Genomic DNA, 17,762 nt, shown 5'->3' with positions numbered 1-17,762 from the left:
GTTTAGGCAACACTCAGAAGTGAGAGATCTCATATTTTAACACTTACTTTAAAACACAAATAATTAGAGAAATACAAAATAATAAAGCACCTTTGAGGTTCCACCTCACACCAATGAGACTGACAAGGCTGCCAAAAGAAGAAAACAAAGGACTATGGAAAAACAGGTATGATGGTACACTGATGTTGGATCTGTGAGCTGCTTTCAGCATTCTGGAAGGCAATTTAGAACAATGTCCAGAAAATGACCAAACTCTGCATGCTTTTTGACTAGCTTTATGACGACTGATTCTATACCCCAAAGCTGCTATGTTTGAAGAAATGTACATTTTCTTAGGAAAGTGGGAAGAAACACAGAAAAGATGGGAACCAGGGAGAAATTTATGCAATGATAATAATAAAAACAATTTTGAAATACTTTGAGTGTTAAGAATAGAATGTCACTTCCTTCTCTATAAAAGGTGGTGATCTCAAGCAGAAACATTATCAGATATGTAATTGGTGAAATTGCTTTGCTAGACTATTTACTGAGGAATTTTTAAAAAATTTGCTTGTGGGAAGAATGGAAGGGACAGAGTAAATTTAAAAAGAAAAACATTCAATTCAGGAAGGCAAGTTAATTGATTGCTCCAAATAGTTACTTTATCCTGCTGTCCACAGTGTCCTCTAGTGGTAAGGACTCAATCTTGGAGCCCACAGATGGCGGCAGCAAGCAGTCCTGGGTAAGGAGGTCTATAGAGAAGGCCCCAGGAAGAGGGCCAAAACTGGAAAGATCTTCAGAGCAGTGTATCAAGTCAGAAGGGACATAGCATATGAAATCATAACAGAAGGAAAGAGATCTGAGAATACTAAGCATGTTTAAGAGTTGGGTTTTTTTTTTTTTAACTGATGAGGAAACTAAAGCCTGAAGAGTTCAAACAACTTTGTCCAAGATCATGCAATTGAATGGAAACAAAATCAGGTCTAAATCCTGGACAGTATCACTATTAGATCCACTTCTATTATCTTTTGCTGATACCACCTTTATGTGCATGTAGACATGCAGTGTCATTTCATTCTGAAGGGAGGAGCTGTGGTTTGTTTGGTTTTTTTTTGCTTTTGGAAATAACTCCAGGCCAGCTGAATTTATGGCTCCTGGGAAAGGTCACAACAATGGGAGTACAAGAATTAGTACTTCCATTTTACAGAAGAGGAAGCAGATTCAAAAACATTGTGTAAATGACCATTTGAAATGACCACTTTATTAAGTGCCTACTAGTGTCAGTCAGCTAGGTGACATAGTAGATAGAGATCAAACTAGGAGTCATGAAGACCTGGTTCAAATTTGACCTCAGACATATTAACTGTCTCCCTGGACAAGTCACTAAACTATGTTTGCCTCAGTTTCCTCATTTATTAAAGTGAGTCAGAGAAGGAAGTGGCAATCCCTTCCAATATCTGTGCTGAGACCCCCAAAGAGGTCAAAGAATCAACCATGACTGAAAAATATCTAAACAACAACAACAACAACAACAACAACAACAACAAAACAAAACACCAAAGTGCCAGTCACTGTGCTAAGCATCTTACATTTGATCCTCATAATAATTCCGGGAGGTAGATACTATTATGACTTCCATTTTATAGGTGAGGGAACTGAGGCAGCTCAAGTGGGATCACACAGCTCATCAGCATCTGAAGCCAGATCTGAATTCAGATCTTCCCAGACTCCAGGCCCAGTGTTCTATTTATACTTCACCTTGCTGCTATGGTCATGCTGAGTGTTTCCCAGAGGGAATTTGAGCTCAAGTCTCCTGACTTCAAGTTATGTGCTTTCCATTACACCATTTGGGACTTACAAACCATACTTAAGACCTGGACATTAAAAATTAGGTTTCACTGTAAATTCTTCAAACAAAAAACTTTTAAACCTTGCTTTCTGCTTCCCAGTATTCCACTTTAGTCCCTGGAGTGTATGGAGAAAAATACCTACGAGCTGCTGGGAAACAGAAACCTGTGGTCTCATGCTGAACTTCAGGCCCTAAAATCATCACCTCTCTGACTTAGGTTATGAATCACTCACCCGTCTTCTATCAACATGGGTGTGCCCAGGGGCTCCAGGTCCTCAGCAAGCACCAACTGATGGATCAGGCTGTGGGACTGGGGGTCCAGGCTCCGGGCTTGGGGGGGCAGCAGAGGCGAGTGAGCTGAATAGCTAAAAAGGTGCGGTATATACTGATAATGTGGGGGTACCGGGGTGCCCATGTACTGCTCCCTGAAGGCAGTGAATCCATTCAGTTCCACAGACCTACTAGAAGAGAAAAATTTCATCTTAATCAAAGTTGCTATAGACTCAACCATCTTGCATTCACTTTACACCACTTCAAAGAATGAAGCACACATCATGCCGGTACACTTGTTCTTGCCATCTGCCTGGGAAGGATAAGGATAGAAGCAGTCATGTATGTGAAAAGAGGTTTCAAAAGAAAATCAGAAGACTTTAAAGCTGAAAGGTGAAGATAAGGAAATAGAGACCCAAAGAGGAGAAATGATTTCTCCGAAGTCATGGCTTGTGAGCAGAAGAACTAGAAAGGGAGCACATGTCTTCAAATTCCTAATTCAGTGATCTTTCCTACAATGTAAGGATAAAATTAAGTTTCTTTTGAAATATCAAAAATATTAAGACACATTTTAAGAAGGTTTTAAAGTTTACAAAGTACTTCCTTCACTATAATGCTATTAAATATTTCTTTTTTCCTGTCTCAAGTCTGTCCCTCCTGTATACAGCTACCCAAAGTGGCTGCCATTAAGTGCAGACCTGACTATTTCTTCAATTCAATCAACTCCAGAGGCTCCCTTCTAGGATAAACAGAACCTCTTCTTCCCAGCTTGCCTAAATCTCTCTCTCCAATGGACATTATTCTTTATCTTCCATCACTTTGCCTTTGCACTGCCTGGCCCTTGTGCCTAGAACACAGTCCTTCCTCATTGTGATCTCAGAAAGGTTCTCTGTTCCTTCAAAATGCAGATGAAGCAATGCCTTCTACATGAAACCTTTTCTGGTCCCCCAGCTACTACAGAGGTATGAAGTGGTAAAAGGCTGGTCCAAATCCACAACCTTTTCATTTTTCTATACCAAACCCTTCTCTGTCTAAATGCTTTCCATATCAGAGCAGATTGATGGAATATTAGAGCTGGAAAAGACCTGGCAGATGCTTTTCCTATCACTTTTCAGTTAAGGAACAACAATGGTCATGAGTCCCAGATCTAATTCTGACCACCAGTTAGCACTCCCCTAGTTCCACATTTGGCTTTTATAAAAGTCAAGTGTTTTGTTTGTTTGTTTGTTTTTTAAACAACTATGATAATATAGCCTTTTTCTCTTTCAAAGAGCTGTCATTTTAGGCGGTTGCCTCTATTTAAAAGTGTTTATTTGAACCAAGATTTTGTCAGACCACTTTGCTCCTCTAAAGTTCTATTTCTTCAGAGTTAAAACCAAGAAGAAATATTCACATTGATTCAGGGGATTTCGGTGAGTAAAGGGCTCTGCAGATCATAAAGCCTCTGAGAAAAAAACAAGTATTATTTTTCTTTAAATGATATCCTATTACCTAACAAGTCAAGTCTAAATCCATTGGCCTGGCATTAAGATTGCTCAAAGTTAGATTCCAATTTGTCTATTCTATCTTCTATCATATCACATTTTTTCCCCAATTACATCTAAAGATAGATTTCAATATTCATTTCTTGTCAGATTTTAAGTTCCACATTTTTCTCCTGCCCTCCTTAAGACCACAAACAATCTAATACAGGTTTTACATGTACAATTATGTAGTCCCACTGCAAGCAGTAGGAATTTAATAAACATTCATAGAGATTCATGAGAAAAAAATGCTACTTAGAAGCCTGAAGATCTGAGTCTGAATTTTTCCATGAGCAAGTTAACTTCATGGAATCTCCATACTGTAAAACAGGGATAATGATATTTCAGCTACCTAACTACACCTCATTAGGCAGCTGGTAGAGCAGTGGATAGAACCCAGATTCAGGAAGACCTGAATTCAAATCTGATCTCAGACATATATACTAGCTGTGTGACCATGAGCAAGTCATTTAACCTCAATCTACCTCAGTTTTGTCCACTGATAATAACAGCACCTACTTCTCGGGATGGTTGTAAGAATGAGATGATAAACTATTTGTAAAATGTGCCTGGTTCATGGTAGGAGCTCTGGAAAAGTTTCTTCCCTTGTCTTAAAAGTGCTATAGAAATGGAGGTTCTATCACTTTTAAAATCTTATAGAAAGTGACAGACTTACTTACCTTTTAAATTTGAAGTCTCCCTTTTCTTTGCTATGCCCTATTCCTGGAATGGGCTTCATTCTTACTTCAGTGTACCTCTATCAATTCTACTTCCACATATTAAATCTTTCCTTTCCTTTCAAGGTCCTGCTCACATGATATCCCTTTCAAGAAGCAAGCCTGTCTTCTTGGATACCTCTCAATCCTGAGGTTAGCTGGCAGGGATCATTTTCCACCCCTAATTCACATTTCTTATAGGAATATGTTTGGACCTCTCTTTTGCACTCATCACCTTCCTAATTTCCATCATATCTATCTGTGTTTCCATTTTATCTCTGTAACTGGACCATAAATTCCTTAAAGGCAGGAACCAAGGTCGGGTCTTATTCAGCTTTGTGTGAATCATACTGACTCTTAGGACAATATTTAGCTCAGAATAGGTGCTCTTTATTAATTAATAGTATTGAACGATAATAATATTTTTACAATTATAAATACTATCAATTTGACAAGAGTGTTTTCTTCAGAATAATCTTCTGAATTAGGACTGAGTACTATTAACACAATTTTACAGATACAGAAACTGAGGCTCAGAAAAATAAAGTGACTAGTGGGGCAGCTAGGTGGTGCAGTGGATACAGCACTGGCCCTGGAGTCAGGAGGACCCGAGTTCAAATCCAGCCTCAGACCCTCAATAATTACCTAGCTGTGTGGCCTTGGGCAAACCACTTAACCCCATCGCCTTCCAAAAAAAAAAAAAAGGAAAGAAAAGAAAAGAAAAATAAAGCGACTAGATCAATGAGGTCATGAAACTATTCAGGGACAGAGTTTGAAATCAAGTCCATGTTTCCTGACACCAAATCCAGTACTCTTTAGCACAATAACTTACAATGATAAAGGAAAGCCTTAATTCCATATTACTTAATAACAGAGAAAACAAACATAGAGCAATTAGATACTTTGTCTAAGGTTACAGCCTCTGTGAACCACAAAGTAGATCATATCATCTCTAATAAGAACTTCATAAACTTTCAACTTAGAAATATAATTCTTTTAAAATAAAGATTTTTCAGAGAACTACAAACCCATAAATGTATACTAAGTAGAAAGACATAGGATCTTGGAGATGGCCATCAAACACATAATGTTAAAGTCAGACACGATATTAAAAAAACAAGACTATTGGAACCAAGACTATTCAAGCTGGATGGGATCTTAGAACAAAAACTATTACAATGAAAAGATTATTTCAATGGCTTTATTATACTGATTAGCAATGAAATTTGAGATTCAGGGGATTCAGAGTTACAAGTTGACAGAGCACGCCCTGATTTATCCTAACTCATCATTCAGTGTGTCCCTTACACTAAATCTGGTCAAAGGAAGCACATTAACACACAAATATACTATTTTATGCTTCATTTATTCATACTTCTTGGCAGAATCACTAAAACATGTTCCTTACTACTATGGATGGCAAAAGAGAACCAAATGATACTAAGATTAAGACTCTATGAGTTATTATTCTGTAGATTCTTTTAGGGTATTGCAAATCTATTAGCTAAGCATTTCTCTGAAGGAATTTTATCTCAAAATAAAGTGAAAGAAATATAAATTATAGAGGTCCATTCCTAAATATCTATTAGTTCAACAAGATAGACATTAGGAAAATAATAGGAAAGCACATTCTTTTGGAAGACCCCCACCTTGAGGATAGTGTAGAAACTGGTGAAGGCTGGTTACTCTCAGAAACTCCATTGCCAGGGGAACTGTGGTCACTATCTCCATTGGTGCTCCAGTGATTTGCCTCTTCCTCAAATTCTTGCCCAGACATAATTCTTTCAATCTCTTCCTCTGAAATCTTTGGTAGGGAATGAGAATTTGTCATTATGGGAATGTAGTTTGTAATTATAGAAATATAATTTGTCAGAAGTAGAAGGGATTACAAATGTCACTCAACACAATAGCAAGAGCTAAAAGAGAACATACAATGTTAGACTTGGAAGGATTCTCTCTGAATGTAGAACATCAGATGCACTACAGTTCAGTACTGCCATCATTTCCTAGATGAGTAAATGGAAGTTTAGAGTAAAATGGGGATAATAATAGAACCTATTTTTCAGGATGTTAGTTAACAGAAGTTAGGAAAAAGTCAGAAGAAGTCAGGAAGTTAGTTAACAGAAGAATGGACACTAGAACCCAAGTTTCCCAAGTCCCAGCCCAGGGCTCTATCCACAACAACACAGAATTAATTGGCCTACATGAGTGGAATCTTGTATCAGTTATATAGTTGGTTTCTGAGGTATTGGACATTATTAAAACTGACTTGTTATTTATTTACAGACTTATTTTATGGTCACATGTAGAGAAAAAGCAAATAATTTTTCTTAGGGGGACTAGAAGCTATGGGAACAAATTACAAAGCATTTTATAAGTCCCATTCAGACAAATGGCATCATCAATCAGCAGGACATTTACTAGGTTCCCCATTTGCAACAACTTAGGACAAGGTGATGACAGGATTTATTGGAGGCTTTTTGGGGATAGAAGGACTTGTTCCATTTTGGAAGGGAAAGCCAAGTTCTGTCAATCAGATAGTGAAAAGATTTGTCAGCATGTTTGGGTGGTGAAAAGATCTGTTAGTAGGTTTGTGCACTGAAATGATAACAGATTCACTGGACCAGTGGGGGTGCCATTTGAAAGAAACTACTTTCAAAGGGCATAACAGGCAACATTCCTTTTATCATACAATGTTAATACTAGGAGGCTCTTCAGAACATGGAACAATAGAGATATATGAACACTGTTGACTGGCAAAGACAGAAGAAGTCTTAGAACACTGAATGTATGTAGATGTGATAGTACATGCCAATAATCCTAGTTGCTAGGAGAAATGAGGCTGGCAAGTCTGAGCTCAGTGGGCTATGCTGATCAGGTGTCCATTCTAAGCTTTGCATTAATACAGAGATCACTCTGTAGCAGGTGGCTACAATTTTGCATTAGGAGGGGTGAACTGGCCAGGATAGAAACTCTCCTGGGAATCAGCGGTATAAGGCTTCTGAATCTCTGTCTGAACTTCTGTTCTAAGTCTGTTCTGAACTTCCAGTTTAAGTGACATAGGGAGACCCAGTCTTTTAAAAAAATAAGAGGGGATAGGGGAGGAAGAGAAAGGAAAGGGAAGGGAAGAAAAGAAAAAAGGAGAGGAAGGGGAGAGAAAGAAGAGAAAACCAAATTTAAGGAACATGTTGATGAGTCATAAAACATACAATAGCATCATAGCTAGAGGAAATCTTAGAGATAATCTGGTCTAGCTCCATCACGTTACAAGATGGGAAAATGAAGGCCTAGAATGAGAAAGTGATCTGTTTGTGTCAAATAACTAGCTAGGTCATAGACAAATTCAGTATTCAAACCTAAACAACACATGATTTAAAACATATATATTAAATACAGGTAAAAGCAACTGACATTTACTATACTGAAAGGCTAGAGGTCTTCATTGTCTCAAGAAACAGTACAGTACAGTACAGCAACAAGAACTATGGATTTGACTACAGAAAACTCGGGTTTGAATCCTGGTTTTGCTATTGTTACCTGCATGACCCTGACCAAATCACTTAACCTTTATAAAAACCTCTGATTCCTTAATCTGTAAAATGAGGAGAATGCATTAGTTGTCTTTTAAGTCCCTTTGTTGCCCTATGATCTACACTTAGGAAAATCCTAACACAATCTGATTCACACAAAAAGCACTTGATGGTAATGAGACATTTAAGAATTCTTCTTATAAATAAATTTTCTACTACTGGAATTCATTATAACCTGAGCTAGGCAGTTTAATATATGTAATCAATGTTATTATGTATCCTGGAACAATTCAAATAGCAGTTCTGCTCATTTCTGAAAGGTAAGGCTCCTTAAGATCACACACAGATCAGGAGATAAATTCTTAAGAGGGCCTTAAGAGTTGTTAGAAAAAAAAAAGGTTAGCAACAAGACCAAGGAATGTCATCCATTAAAAATCTTAAGGATATTTTTGGAGGGCAAAGGCATACCCTGGCATGAGAGAAAACTGGCCTTGGCACAGATGAAATTATGAGGCTTGGGAGTGAACAGATGGGAAAAACACACACTGCCCTTAGGATGCCTAGTAGGTAAGGGCATAGTACCAACCTGGACAGGCCCGATGCTTTTGTTCCTGCCCCCTGGCATGCCATCTTCTCTTATTGCTGAAAGGAAACAGATGCCAAAACAGTTAGAAATACATCTCCAGAAATTTAGAATAATAATAACCATAGCCCACATTTCTTACCATATAGCACTTTATACATATAAAGCATATTTTTTTTCACAACACCTTGTGAGGCCAATAGTTCAAGAAGCTGGGAAGGACTTAAGAATAAATAATGTTAAAACATAGAACATGTAACAGAAGTTAGGAAAGGCCTCTTGAAGGAGGAGCATTTGGGCATAGAGCCATGGAAAGCCAGGAACAAATATCCTATTCAAATTCCCTTATATTAAAGAATTTGGAACAGAGGTTCATAGAGAAACACCTGTAAATTAAGGGAAGGGGGGGATTAGGAAAACAAAAACACAGAAAAAAGTGTCCTCTTCATTAAAACAGGGGTAATATTTTAATTATATACTTTGTCAAGTATATGAAGTACTTTAGAGTTACTATTTATTCCCAGTCTATAAAACTAGAAGCTTCTTGAGGGCTAGATCTCATACATTTTAATGCCCACATATAAAAAGATGCTCAAGAAATGAATCAACCATCTTTCTGATATTCACCAAATTTATAAGGATATCCACAAATCAACAGTATTTTGTCAATAGTTGAGTTTTTTCAGTCATGTTGAACTCTTTGTAACCTCATTCATAGTTTTCTTTCTTGAAGGCAAACATAAGGTTAAATGACTTGCCCAGAGACCTACACCTGGTAAGTGTCTGAGTTTGGAATTAAACTCTGGTCTTCCTGATTCCAGGTCTGGTGCTCTATTCATTTCATTAACTAGCTTCCCCTTAATCAATATTAAAAACGCAATAATTAACTAGCTACTATACGCTAGAGACACTTTATACTATGTACAAAGCACCAAGCTAAACACTGGGCTAAAGATTATATCCTGTAATGGGGAAAACAACATCCATTAGAAATTTTAGCTGCAACTTAGCTGGAATGGCCCCTTAATCTCTGGGAAATGGAAAAACAGACAGTAAAACAGTCTTTTAAATGACAATTCCACTAATAAAATACTAACAGTTTCTGATCACAAGTCATTTGATAGTGCCAAATACCTTGTTGGTGAGAACTAATCTAACCTATTATCTGAGCAGGAATTTATTACTTTCTAAGGCAGCCCATTATTACACCTTTGACTAGCTTTGATTATTATACTTTCAAATCAAAATCTAAACCAGTAACTTTTAGTTACTTCAGATATCTGGGACCAAGAAAAACAGTATAAATCCTATTCTATATAACAGAAGTAGCAGCAGAGTGTAGTAGAAAGGCAGACTTGTATCTGAATCTTTGCTCTCTTGTTTACAAATGTGTACCTATGAGTGAATTATTTCACTATTGGGGGCCTGTGTTTTTATCAGAAAAACAAGAAGAATAGCACTCAGTAAATTATAAAGTACTATAGAAAACTGCTCTATTCTTGCTACTAGTACAGATCTTCATACAGCTCTCCCTTCTCCCTAAATCCTAGGTCTCCCTTCTAACCGGGAAAACTACAGGTTTCAAGGTTACCACATTTCTAAACCCTAGAATCAAACTTGTAGTGCTAATCTAACCCCTTGGTTTTATTTATGAGGATACTGAAGTCCAAAGGGTTAAGTGACTTTCCTAATAGCTTGTAAGTGGGCAGTCAAGAGTCAAGCTACAGATGTACCAACTGTACCATTCCTGACCCTGAACTTTCTTGTGTTCATGGTTTTTGTTTCAACATGAACAAGCAGGTCCCCACTACTGGTTCAAGAGTAGAAACCCATTCTTCTGTTTGGGATGCTCTTATTTTAAGTTTTCTATGGAGCTGAAATGAAGTTCTCTTCAACTTCCAACTTTTGAAACCAACTTGAACTATTTCTAGGAAACAGAAAGAGAAATAGCACCACCTTTACTGAGCTTCAATTCTTGTACTTCAGTATTAACTGTATTTGGAGAAGGAAATGGCAAATCATTCAAGTATCTTTGCCAAGAAAGTTCCAAATTGGATCATGAAGAATTAGATGCAACCAAAATGAAACAACATTAACAACAATTTAACTATATTACACACACACACACACACACACACACACACACACACACAAATATATGCATAATTTACAGACAGGAATGCAGTGGATAAAGAATTGGATCTGGAGTCAGGAAGAGCTGAGTTTAGATCTGATATCAGACTTTACTAGCTGCATGACTCTAGGCAAGTTATTGCTTTCTAGAATTACTGGGATCCCCTAGTAGTTCTTTTATGTGACCCTTCCAAGACTATTTCCATCTTTTGTCATCTTTACCAATTTGTTGGAGTATGTGATAACTCTCACAGTTGACTTGATTTGTATTTCTTTTATTACAAGTGAATTGGAACATTCTTTCATATATTAATAGTTTAAAATTATTTGAGAACTGTTTAGTCATATCCTTATAGATGAGAATAAGGTGAATTAATTTTAACATTAATTTTTAGCTTTTTAACCAATAAATGACATTAACTCTCATATTTGACTCAATAATTCTGATTCTCTAAATTATATATACTAACAGTTCCTTCAATTCAAAGAACCTAACAGCACCACAAACACCCTAATGGGTAGGGAAGTTCAACTTTAACTTTCTTAGAAGAAACCTCTTCTTGCTTTGCCAGCTACCTAAGTAGCTAGTTAATAATACAATTACAGGGGTGGCTAGGTGGCGTAGTAGATAAAGCACCGGCCTTGGAGTCAGGAGTACCTGGGTTCAAATCCGGCCTCAGACACTTAATAATTACCTAGCTGTGTGGCCTTGGGCAAGCCACTTAACCTCATTTGCCTTGAGAAAAACCTAAAAAAATACAATTACAAAGAACTTTCATTATGTGAAAGAGCTCTCAGAAAGAGTAAAAAAAAAAAAAGGCTTTTTATTTTGGATTATCCAAATGGAAAAATTCCTAACTAGGTGTCAGGGGAACTGGACTCTGGTGCTATCTCTAGTAGCAAAATTATGAAATTAGACTGTTACGGTAACTTTAGAGCTCTAACATTCTGTATTCTAAGGGAGCTTTGTCAGTTCTAACATTCAAGAAGATCCTAATCTCTTTCAGTATTAACATTCTTTGTTCTCTGCTCTAATATTCTATAGTTCAAGGTTCCTTTCAACTCCATCATTTGGTGTATGTTTCAAAGTTCCTTCTGCCTCTAACATTTGGTAATCTAGGTTTTTACCAGTCCTAATGTTAAATGGTTTGGTGCTGCTAAAAACAATCCAGTTAAAATGCTGATTATATTTTCAGTCTTGACTTCTAGGAAAGGACCAGAAGATGTCAGTGTTTCCCTCTCAGGGCAACTAAAGCTGTGCAAAGGCAAATGCTGTGAGAAAAGACAAATATTGATAGATTTTGGTATCCTTTGCCAAAATGGGGTCATTGCCCATCATTCCCTCTACTCTCCTTTTTAAAACAAGGGGAAAAGCTTAGCTTACCCAGCCCTCCCCCCTCCCCCAACAAAATAGTTTAGCACAAGAGGGGAAAAAAATCTCCCCAAACACTCCATCTGTAAAACTAAGCAGACTATATAGTTACTAAAACCTAATAGCAGAGGGTGTGCTGGTAAATGTTTAACAACCAGCTCTGGGTGGAACTGAGGAGAAAGAATGTTTGTATGACACACTTTTGGGTTTAATCAGCATTATTAACATCTCCTTCACTCTCTTAAGTCTAAACAATCAACAAAACAAATCAAGCCCTGATTTATAGCATTTGCCAATTTCTGAGGTATAAATGATGTATCTTTAAGAAGTCAGGCAATAAAGACAGGAAATAGAAGTAAAAAACCAAACAGAAAATAATGAAGGGAAAAGGGGGAATGAATCAGGTTGTACAGTTAGCAAGATGTTACAAGATGATCAAGGCTTTAGAGAGGCAGCCTATAGTAGCAAGAATATTAGACTTGGACACAGGAAACCCAGCTCTGCCACGTATCAGTGACATGACTGAATAAGTTAATTATTCTCTCTCTGGGTCTCATCTAGCCAAAGCCCTTCACTCACAACAACCTTCAAACCAGAAAATACCAATTCTGCTAATCCAATCTACAGATAAACTAATGTTCAGAAAGGGCAAGAGAATCACCAATTATTCTCAGTGACAATGAGAAAGTTATTTAGACTCTCTGGACCTCAGTTTCCTCCTCTGTAAATCAGGAGGTTGAAAAAAATGATTAGTATGATCTTTTCCAGTTTTAAAACCCTTGCTCCCCTGATCAGTGGGAAAACTGACAAGTCCACCCTAGTTTTCAGATCCCAAGGTCATGTGATGTAACCAAAAAAGCACAGAATATGGATCTGGAGTTAAAGGAGCTGCATTTGGAAGTGAATGGATCTTCTGAGAAAAAGCTAGAGAAGGACTTTGAAGAGTATGAATTCCCTAGAGATCTGTAGTTGTTTTCTGTCACTTCTTCCTTTAGGTCTTAGTTTTTAGTAAAATGAGTAAAAAGGATTCAAAATCTAAGGGTTTTTAGATGATTCTTTTAATTTAATGCTTCTTAAATTCCTCCAATACACTGATTACCAAAACAAATCCAAAGTCCCCTTTTCAGTCACTTAGTTTTATCAGAAGAGCTAGGGAGAAAGAATCATCTTTATGACTGGTAAGAACACCATGTCAGGTTAATCAGTGACCCTGAACAAGTACAATGCATTGCCAAAGACCTTTTATGTTCTGATATTCTAACTTTTCCTATGGTTAAAACTCATTGAGTGTTGAATCTAAAACTGATACAACTTGGGTTCAAAACCTGACTTTAGCACTTAGCAGCTATTACCTACCGTCTTTAAACCTTAGTTTTTTAATCTGTAAATAGGAATAATAGTTATGGTACCTATCTCACAGGGTTAGAAGGCTTGAAATGACAGTATGTGCAAATTGTTTTGCAAACCTTAAAAAGAAGTATATAAATATCAGTTATTATTGTCGTTGTTGAACCAAAAAAAAAAAGCATCTCATGAAGATGTATTCAAGCATACAAACAATAGTGAGCTTCTATAAGCCTTAGGGAATAAGAAATCGTTTATTGCCCTGGAATCCAAGACTTTACTAAATTCCTTAGAGAAGCCAAGAAATGAGCATCCAAAGTACATTTTACTAGGAGTCACATTGCCAGTGTAATCATTCCTCCCTCTCTATATCTTTGTCTATGACAGCGGATCTATTTTTTTCTTTTTGAAGATTTTTCAGCAAGAATTTATTCTTAATTTTTAAATCTTATTTTATTTTTTCAATCACATACAAAGATAGTTTCAATATTCATCTTTTTTTGTAAGCTTTATAGTCCCACATTTTTCTACCTCCCTCCCTCCATTCTCTCTGCACTCCCCATGACAGCAGGTAATTTAATAGAGGTATAACATCAAATCTTAAAGAGATAGACATATAATGCACTAAAGTTTTAGACTTAAGGATGGGAGACCTAATTCCAATACAGTTTCTGACACTTAGTTATGTGACAAGCTCATTAAAAAAAAAGCTACCTGTGATAGATCCTTGGATAGAATATTCTTGGAATTCATCAAGGCTTTTGATATAATCTCTCATATTGTTTTTGTGGATATGATAGAGAAATGTAGGCTAGATGACAGTACTATTAAGTTGACTGATGAAATAGATGAAAAACCATGAATGAATTGATATGAAATTGAAGGGTGGTCTTTAGTAATATCCTAAGGATCCGTTTTGTGCCTGTATCAGTTAATTATGTAGCTAGTACCATTGTTAATTTTACAGATATAAAACTGGAATGGATAGCTAATAGAATCCCCATTAAAAAACAATCTTTAAAACTAGAATGAAAGAGAAGACAAGACTAGGCAATAATTTCTTTAAAGAGATATCTTGAAGGCTTAGCGAACTATAAATACAATAGCAATGTATTTATATTGGCAATACATGCAGCCAAAAGAAGCTAATGTTCCTTCAGGCCTCATGCCAAACAAATGATGTGATACACCACTGTAGTCTGCCATGGTCAGACCACTTCTTCAGCATTCCAGTCTCTGTAACACATCTTACTGGAGCATAAGCATTAACTAAGTTGAATATGTCTAGTAAAGGGTGACTAACATATTGAGGGAATTGGAAACCAACAGGATTAATTGAAGGGAAGGTTTAGCCTGGAGCTGAATATAATCTCCTTGAAGCTTGGGACTCTTCCAGTTCACTTTTTTATTCTTAGTCCCTACCACTGCTTATTGGATTGGAGTGGAAAACGTACAACTCAAGCTTTCTCAATAGGAAGGCATATCAGACAGACATTTAAGACCTAGCTGAAATCATGACATGAAAATGAAAATTTATTTTGGTCTCCAGGCATTAAGTGGAGGCTCAATAATGCTTGCTGAACTGAAATGAATTGGTCATAACATTAGAGAACAGAATTATAATTCTGAAAGGGATCTTAGAACAGTGTTAATATTGGCAGGGTTTTCAGAGCATACTGTTAAAGACCAAAGAGCAGGAAGGACATAACCATTCCAAAACAGTAACTCATAGTTCACAACTTTTAAGAAATATCTCTTTCAATGGAGAACATCATTAAAAACAAACTAGACAATTTTGATTACATTATATTAAAAAGCTTTTACACAGACAAAACCACTGACACCAAGATCAAAAGAAATGTAGTAAATTGGGAAACAATTTTTACAAATGGTATTTCTGACAAAGGACTTATTTTTAAAATATACACAGAACTGAGTCAAATTTTTTTTAAAAGAATCCATTCCCCGACTGATAAATGGTCAAAGGATATGCAAAGGCAATTTACAAAGAAATCCAAGCGATCCATAGTCATATGAAAAATTGCTCTAAATCACTACTTATTAGAGAAATGCAAATTAAAGCATCTCTGAGGTACTACCTCACATCTCTCAAACTGACCAATATGACCATAAAGGACAATGATCAGTGTTGGAAGGGATGTGGGAAATCTGGGACACTAATACATTGTTGGTGGAACTGTGAACTCATCCAACCTGGAGAGAAATTTGGTATTACACCTAAAGGGCAACAAAAATGTGCATACCCTTTGATCTAGCAATACCACTACTGGGTCTATACCCTGAAGAGACCATGAAAAACAGCAAAAACATCACTTGTACAAAAATATTCATAGCAGCCCTGTTTGTGGAGGCAAAGAATTGGAAATTAAGTGACCATCAATTAGGGAATGGCTTAATAAACTGTGTGGTATATGTATGTGATGGAATACCATCATTCTATTAGAAAGGGGGGGGGGCCAAGATGGCGACAGGAGAGGATTGTCACTCAGGTGCTCTGTCTCTGATATTTCCAAACTTATAAACTAAGGACTGAATTTTCAAGAGACAGAATCCACAGAGGGATCCAGTAAGGCAGTTCTCCAACCCAAGGTAACCTGGAAAAGAGCAGAAAGGCTCTGCTCCAAGGTGTTGCCCGTCAGAGCAAAGGAACTTCAGCCTCCCAGAGGCAGCCCCGGGGCACTGGGAGCCTCAGCTCACAGCAGTGGGGTCCTGACCCACACCCCAGGGAGCACCAGGCACAACTTGGGGGAACAGTGAGGGACCTCTGCCAGAGCCAGCCCAGGAAGCCCAGCCCTCAGGGCACACAGCAAGCAGCTTGGCCAGATCCAGGAACAGGAAATAGAAGCCAGTAAGCAGGAGCCCCCAGGGCATGAGTGCTGAGCCTAGGGAGGGGAGTGGAGAGAGACTGCCGAGCTCTGTCCTCTGTCCCTGGAACAGGACTCTGGGGCTCTGACCACTTGCAGATCCTGATCGCAATCTAGCGCCACCCCCACCTCAGCCCTGTGGCAGAGGGGTGTGCTTGTGATCATTCACAGACTGGGAGGGAAGACAGAGCCTCACACACTGAGATCCTTGTGTGTGTGTGGGGGGGTACCAAATAATACTCAAAAGCTCAGGAAGCACCCCAAAAAGAGGCATGGGCTGGAGACATGAGTAAACAGAGAAAAAAGAGGAACACCATTGAGAAATACTTTGCCTGTGATCCCAAGAAGGATCAAAACACTTAATCTGAAGATGAGGAAGTACAAGCTTCTGCATATAAAGACTGCAAGAAAAACAGAATTGGGCTCAAGCTATGACAGAGCTCAAAAGAAGACTTTGAAAATCAAGTGAGGGAGGTAGAAAAAAAATTGGGAAAAAGAAATGAGAGAGATGCACAAAAAAACATGAAAAAGAAATCAGCAGTTTAGTCAAGGAGATCCAAAAAAATGCTGAAGAAAATAACATGTTAAAAACAAGCTTAGGGGGCGGCTAGGTGGCGCAGTGGATAGAGCACCAGCCTTGGAGTCAGGAGTACCTGGGTTCAAATCCGGTCTCAGACACTTAATAATTACCTAGCTGTGTGGCCTTGGGCAAGCCACTTAACCCCACTGCCTTGCAAAAACAAAAAAAAACAAAACAAAAAAAAAACAGCTTAGGTCAAATGGATAAAACAGTTCAAAAAGTTATCGAGGAGAAGAATGCTTTAAAAAGCAGAATTGGTGAGATGAAGATGAACTACATGTATTCCTGTATAGAAAAATGATACTGATAATACTCATATGAACCTTCTCATTTAATACAGCAGGTAGAAGGACCTTTTATAGATGAAGCACAGGAGAAAGCTGAATTTGAAGATATATTGTGGTGTGAAAATGGAGTCAATGATAAAAGGGAAATGTAATGGGAGAAAGAAAAAGGAGAGGACGAATAGGCTAAGATATCTCATATAATAAGTTTTTTCTTTATTACAATAAGCTATTGCAATGATATGGAAGGGGGGGAGGCAAGGGGGAATGAGGGAATCTTCGCTCTCATCAGAAGTGGCTAGGAGAGGAAACAGCAGATATACTCAATGGGGTATAGGCATCTGGAGTAAGAAGGAGGGGGGAGCAGGGGGAAGGTGGGGATGTGAATCAACGAGGAGAGGATGGACCATGGGGGGAGAGTGGTTAGATATTACACATTTTCTTTTTTAATTCTTGCAAGGGGCTGGGATTGGATGGCCTGTCTGGAACTGCCAAATGGATGCTGGGCCTAAGGGGTGGTATGTGGGCTTGGGGCCTTTAGGCCCCAGGGCTGGGGATCTATCTGCTGTACCACTCAGCTACCCTACAGCAGAGACAGAGTAAAAGGAGAGAGAAAATATAGTACATGGTAGTGGAGAAGTATGAATGGAGGGAGTTGCAATCAGCAATGGCAATGGTGGAAAAATATGGAAGTAACTTTTGTGATGGACTTAT

The 17,762-nt window shown here is 37.8% G+C and overlaps 1 protein-coding gene across 5 annotated transcripts in view; it reads right to left on the bottom strand.

Annotated features, from left to right (window-relative positions):
- The window catches only part of NR6A1 (nuclear receptor subfamily 6 group A member 1), a 281,543-nt gene that overhangs the window by 27,255 nt on the left and 236,526 nt on the right, over positions 1–17,762 (bottom strand). For 3 of the 5 annotated variants that reach the window (XM_074211600.1, XM_074211597.1, XM_074211599.1), the window contains 3 exons: positions 8,454–8,509; positions 5,987–6,141; positions 2,062–2,289 (listed from right to left, as the gene is read on the bottom strand). In XM_074211600.1, the coding sequence (XP_074067701.1) occupies positions 2,062–2,289; positions 5,987–6,141; positions 8,454–8,509 (439 nt within the window). The remainder of the gene's footprint in view (positions 1–2,061; positions 2,290–5,986; positions 6,142–8,453; positions 8,510–17,762) is intronic. The other 2 variants (XM_074211601.1, XM_074211598.1) reach the window with 1 other exon arrangement.

Source organism: Macrotis lagotis, chromosome 1 (assembly GCF_037893015.1).
Source record: "Macrotis lagotis isolate mMagLag1 chromosome 1, bilby.v1.9.chrom.fasta, whole genome shotgun sequence".
Taxonomy (NCBI): Eukaryota; Metazoa; Chordata; class Mammalia; order Peramelemorphia; family Peramelidae; genus Macrotis; species Macrotis lagotis.
Note: the sequence above shows the minus strand (reverse complement) of the source record. Positions and strands in the feature narration are given on the sequence as shown.